General features: G+C 37.2%; 1 protein-coding gene across 2 annotated transcripts in view; it reads left to right on the forward strand.

Moving 5' to 3' along the window:
* Positions 1-4,687, forward strand: part of LOC125649022 (exonuclease 1-like) — a 30,776-nt gene extending 26,089 nt beyond the window's left edge. For both annotated transcript variants that reach the window (XM_048876227.2, XM_048876229.2), the window contains exon 14: positions 4,362-4,687. In XM_048876227.2, coding sequence (XP_048732184.2) covers positions 4,362-4,476 — 115 coding nt within the window. In that variant the 3' untranslated portion in view covers positions 4,477-4,687. The remainder of the gene's footprint in view (positions 1-4,361) is intronic.
* Positions 4,688-6,235: the final 1,548 nt, after the last annotated feature.

Below are 6,235 nucleotides of genomic sequence, written 5' to 3' on the forward strand. Positions count from 1 at the left end.
GTGCGTAGGCGAAACTTCCTGCCATACAAGTAGCAGTGGAAGTGTTTTATGGACTCTACAATCGCGAGTAATTCCTTGCGGGTTACCCAGTAGTTTGTCTCGGATTTCCCTAATGCATGACTAAAATAGCCTATTACTTTCTCCTTACCATCTTGAATTTGAGAAAGCACAGATCCAATGGCTTTGTTGCTAGCGTCTGTATCTAGGATGAACTCTGAGCCTTGAGGATCCGGGTATGCCAGTACCGGACTGTGCATTAGTTTAGATTTTAGCTGCTGGAAAGCCGTGTTGCACTCATCCGTCCACAAAAATGGTTTATTTTCTGTCATGGAATTTAATGGACGAGCAACTTTTGCAAAGTTCAAAATAAACTTGCGATAATAAGAGCATAATCCAAGAAAACTACGAAGCTGCTTAATGTTGACGGGCACAGGCCAATATTTTATGGCATCAATTTTTGATTGATCCACTTGAATTCCGTCCGGGGTTACAATATGCCCCAAGTATGTCACCCGCTTTTGAAATAAGAAACATTTCTTTGGACTTAATTTCAGTCCCGCAGTACGTAGTCGCAAAAGCACTTCCTCTAAACGATTTAACGTTGTCTCAAAGTCTTGACCGAAAACAATCACGTCATCAAGATAAACCAAACAAGTTTTCCAAGATAATCCCGATAAGACTTTACTCATTAACCTTTCAAAGGTGGCGGGTGCATTACACAGTCCAAAGGGCATGACCTTGAACTGGTACAGTCCATTTTCGGTCACAAAGGCAGTTTTCTCACGATCCTGATCTTCCACTTCATCTTGCCAATAGCCGCTTTGTAAATCAAGGGTGCAAAACCACTGAGAACCAACTAGAGCGTCCAGTTTGTCGTCAACTCTGGGAACCGGAAATGAATCCTTCTTAGTAACATAATTCAACTTTCTATAGTCTACACAAAACCGAAGGGAACCATCCTTCTTCCTCACCAATACGATTGGTGAAGCCCAAGGACTGTTTGATTTTTCAATCACGTCCTGAGATAACATCATTTCGATCTGTGATGACACCTCAGATCTCTTAGCAAATGGCATTCGACGGGGTTGTTGTTTGATGGGTGTAGCGCCCTGAGTGTCAATCTTGTGTTTGATTACTCCTGTGCGACTAAGTGCTAATTTGTCGGATGCAAACACATCTTTGTTGTTGATCAAAAACTGTTTTAGGATTTCTGATTGTTTTCCATCCAAATTGACACATGATTCAGATAGTAAAGTCGAAAGGTGATCCGGAATTTTGCCATCTGGATAAGAACAAGTTTCCTCACTTCGGTCTATTGTTACAGCTTCGCAGTGACCAACTACTGTTCTCGGATAAAGTTTGATTGATTTGTCTGACACATTGAGCACACGTATAGGAATTTTTTCCTTCGACAAATCTACTACAGCTTTCCCTACAATCAGTTTGTACTTTTCAGTGAATTTCTCCGTAGGAATAACAAGGCCGGTCTTCGGTACTGAATCGGTATCCAAAACTTTTCCTTGAAGCAACATCTCACTTCCAGCTTGAACAACACTAGTATCTTCCAGAACAACCCTACAACATCGCATGTAGTTGAACGAGAATGTTGAACATTTTACAATATGCCCATTCAATTTAAACTGACTATTTCCTACATCAAGAACACATTTATGTGCCTTCAAGAAATCAAATCCGAGCAATCCCTCGATGTCCTCATCAATATCAACAATCCAGAATTCGTGCTGTACAGAAATGCCTGCAAGAGTCACGTTCATTGTCGCGATCCCTTTTGCATGAATACATTTGCCATCAGCCATCTTCATATTCATTTTAGAAGATTGTAATTCGGGGAGTGGATTCATTTTCCTGTAGACACTGGTATTAATGATGGAGACATTGGCACCTGTATCTACAAGAAATCGTACAGATTCGACATCATGTATACATCCATCCACATACATACCAGACCCGTCCTTCGATATTCGAGAAGATCGCGGGTTTCCCTTACCAGAACTTGATGATTTTTTGGCTTTCGGGCAGTTCCTTCTAAAATGATTCCCACCACAGTTCCAACAACGGATTTCTTTTGTTGATGGTTTTGAATTAGCAGCACATGTATCTTTCGATTTTTTCATTGTTGCTATTTCCTTGCGCATTTCAACGAGTTCCTTTGAAATTTCTCCCATACATGCTTTAATGACATCAGCACTGAATGATTTTTCATTTGCATAGTCACTGACAGTTACATTCCGCACCGCTGTAGTAGCTCGTTTTTCTCGCTGTTTTTCTGCCATATTAAATGCATCCAGTTCCACGGACAGTTTTGTAGCATCATCAATGGTTTTTGGATGCGCTTGCTGAATCCTCAGTCTCATGTCGGAGTCAGTAAGGGCGTCTATGAAATTATCCCGACACAATGTTTCCAGTAGATCTCGCGGAGCATTAGGGTAAGCTTTTCTGCTCAATCGTTTTATATATTGAGCTAACTCCGGAAGTGATTGGTCTCTTTTCCGGACAAGGTTTTTTAGCTGAACTCGGAACAGTTCAGCTCTGTTCTCGGATCCAAAACGGCGACTTAGTGCAGTTGACAATTCAACATAGGAACGTCGTTTTCCTGGCTCCAGATCAGCTAACACTCCTTGTGCAGCACCTCTTAACGAGGACGCTAAGAACATGGACTTCCTTATGTCGTCCCATCCATTTATCTCCGCCACGAGTTCAAACTGGACTTTATAATCATCCCACGGCTCAGACCCATCATATGCAGCTGGACGTACTAAAGGTTTCATGAAATCCCTGTTACTTTGATGATCATCATTGTAACTATTGTTTCTGAGTGCCGCTGTAGTATTACGTATTTCTCTATCAAGCGCTGCACATTCTCTTTCTATACGCTGGATCTCATGAGGGGTGGATGTCATCGTCCCTATTCCTGTATCTGACCTATTACGTCTTATTCCTAATAGCACAGTTGGGGTATCTAAATTTTCTGCCATATCACTTGTAATAATAATCCCACCGCTGCCACCAAAATTGTAACGTGCTATTGTCCAAGAATAAGGCAGATGTTATATTTACAGTTTATTTACAAATATACACATATTTACACACAACATTTATGTTGAACAACTTCAAATAGTTGAAGTTCAATATACACATCAGTCCATCTGCTTACGGAGCAGAACTGACATCCATCTGTATTAAACTCCAATACAGAACTGACTCAAACTTGGGCATGCCCCTCAAACTTCAAGGTTCCCAGCCAAAATCATAAAGCACCGATAATGGCTAACCTTAATCAGGAATATAAACAATTAACCCTTATATTCCCATGAGAACATCGGCGACCACTAGTGTAGGACGCTGACAGACATATCCCGTTACCCATTGTGATAACAGTATAGAGCAATAAATGCTGAGCATGCATACAAGATAAACAAGTGAACAGAATTAGTGAAACTCCAAAATTATGACAATATGTAGGAAAATATTGTTAACTAATTGAACAATATTTATTACCTTTTTGTTGGATAAATCATTTATGCCCCCACCATGAAATAATTGGGGCACTTAGTATTGCCTCTTTCTGTCTCGCATTCCATCCTAGTTTTCCAGGCTGTTTTGAATGTGTGGTAAACATGTATCTCTTTTTGATGACTTGCAGATCATGTCAGTTGACCTTTTCACCAAAGTTGTTACTCTGACACTTGGAAAATTTATGATAATTCACTATTTTCTACACATTTTTGTGCTGTGCTTGTAGATTAGGAGCATATGTTTAATGTGTATTTTGATATTGATGAATTCAGATCAAATTCAAGTTTCATGTGTATTGACCCATTTTAACCAAAGTTAAAATTTCTTAATTATTCACTGTTTTCGGGCTGGAGGGGGCAATTTTTTTTCTAGTTTGTACCTTTTTGATATCAAATAACTTTCAAATTCAACAGATAGTATATAGCTCATGTTGGTGATTTTTTTTTCTCACCCCAAATCATCTTAACCCTTTCCAGTATTATAAAAAAGAAATATGAATGATATTTATCAACTTTGAAATGATTGCATGTCCATCAAAAGTTACACTAGGAGCCAACTTTTATATATATATATATATATATATATATATATATATATATATGAATTGCAGGAACCAAAAATTCAGGGGATGTAATTTAAAGATTATAATTGTTTCGATCTTGGAAATGCATAAAATTATTTTTATTTACAGAAAGTTATTTGTACGAGTCATTTTAATTCTTTAATAACAAATTTTGGAACAAAATGACATTGCAAGAAATGACTAAACTTAATAACATTTTTGTATTTCTGTTGTATACATTTTACACCTGTGATCATTTCAGAAAGGACAAACTTTATACAGAGGATGTAGAGACAATATCGTGCACGCCCTCTAATAAGCCATGTTCCAAGTCAGTACAGCGACAACTGCTTCCGGGTCAAACGGTGAAGAAATGAAATGCACTGTTCGATATGAAATTACATGTACTAACAGCCTGCCAAGGTTATAGACATTTATAAAATTTTATAAGCATGTTTTATCTATTTTAATTTCTAGTTAATTGTGCAGAGTAAATGTGTAGATCAACTTTTTAGAAATAACGTACCTGTAGTGATCTTCACTTTACAAGTGACTTCACTGAAGTTTGTCATAAATATCATTACACAGTACATGTAGTATGTTTTTTATGTTAAGAATAAATCTGAGGGAGCTGGAGGTATCCTGGAATCAGGTTGTCTGTATATATACACTGTATTTAGACACTATTTTGGCTTTTATTTGGTTTTGCTTTACATTTGGAGTCTCCATATTGTGAAAATCAGTCGGGGTTTACAGTGTTGCACAGGAACAATATCACAATGGTTCAAACAGTGTGCGAAACTAACTTTAAAGTCCTATAGACTTTTGGTCCATAGTCATTTCATTTCCTATAGACCACAACAAATTCCTATAGACCAAAATTTAACATGCAATATTCATTGTTATTAAAAAAATAAATAATAGACACAATTTGATTTTGGTAATTCGTTCATGATAGTTTAATTATATTCTTTTTCAATTTCATGCACAAGCTTTTCAATTAGAATTCCGTTTTATTTTTCATTTTGTTCCAGCTCAGTTTCAGTCTGATTCCTCATCTGAGTCACTTCTACTACGTTTCGTTTAGCGTAATATCTATGAAGTGGTCGTGCTTCTCATATCTGTTTAATAAGCGGCAGGAAACCAGTTTTTTTACTCGGAATTCCTATAGACAAGTCGGTCCATAGCTATTTCGATCGTTAAAGACCGATTCGATTTTCTATAGACATTGTCTATCGGTCCATGGTTAATTTCGCACACTGTTCAAATGATTAAATATGTGAAATATGCAAGTCCTTTTGTGGTGTAGAAAAGGTTTGTTCACTACATGCTCTGTGGCATTTACATTTCTTAAGAATTTTAAAAATTAAAGTGATACAATATGTATATTCATGCAACTTTTCACGGGGGTATTTTGACTTTCTTTCCGAAATATTCACAGAAATGACACTTTCCCCACAAAGTTCATCTTATAAATTGATTGAGTGATGCACTTATAGTTCAAGGTATTGGTACAATTGTTTTTTTTATCTCTGGATTAATTTCATTTGTTGTCCCCCACTGCAATGGGGAAGGGGACATAGAAATACATGTACCAGTGTCTGTCCATCCGTCTCACTTCACTTTGTGGACGCAACTCCTCGGAAACAACTCAACAGATTTTGTTCAAATTTTGTAGGGTTTTTGGTCACTATATGTAGTTGATCATATTGCACCGCCATTTTGATTTGACATATTTTACAGTAGTCATGGAATTTGTTGAATGTGTACATGCTACACAATAGGAACACTTTGTGGACACAACTGCTCAGAAACGGCTTGATGGTCTTTGTTCAAATTTTGTAGGATTGTTAGTCACCATATGTAGTTGATCATATAGCGCCGCCATATTAATTCGACAAATTTTACAGGAGTTATGGGATGTTGAATTTGTACACGCGACACTATAGAAACTCTTTGTGGACGCAACTCCTCAGAGACCGCTGTAAAGGACTTTATTCAAATTTTGTAGGATTGTTAGTCACAATATGTATTTGATCATCTTCCACCATCATTTTGATTCTACAAATTTTACAGGAGTTACGGGGCATTTATATGATAAATGGATTAATTATATGATAGAATGACTATTCTGTT

Source organism: Ostrea edulis, chromosome 5, assembly GCF_947568905.1.
Source record: "Ostrea edulis chromosome 5, xbOstEdul1.1, whole genome shotgun sequence".
In the NCBI taxonomy this organism is placed as follows: Eukaryota; Metazoa; Mollusca; class Bivalvia; order Ostreida; family Ostreidae; genus Ostrea; species Ostrea edulis.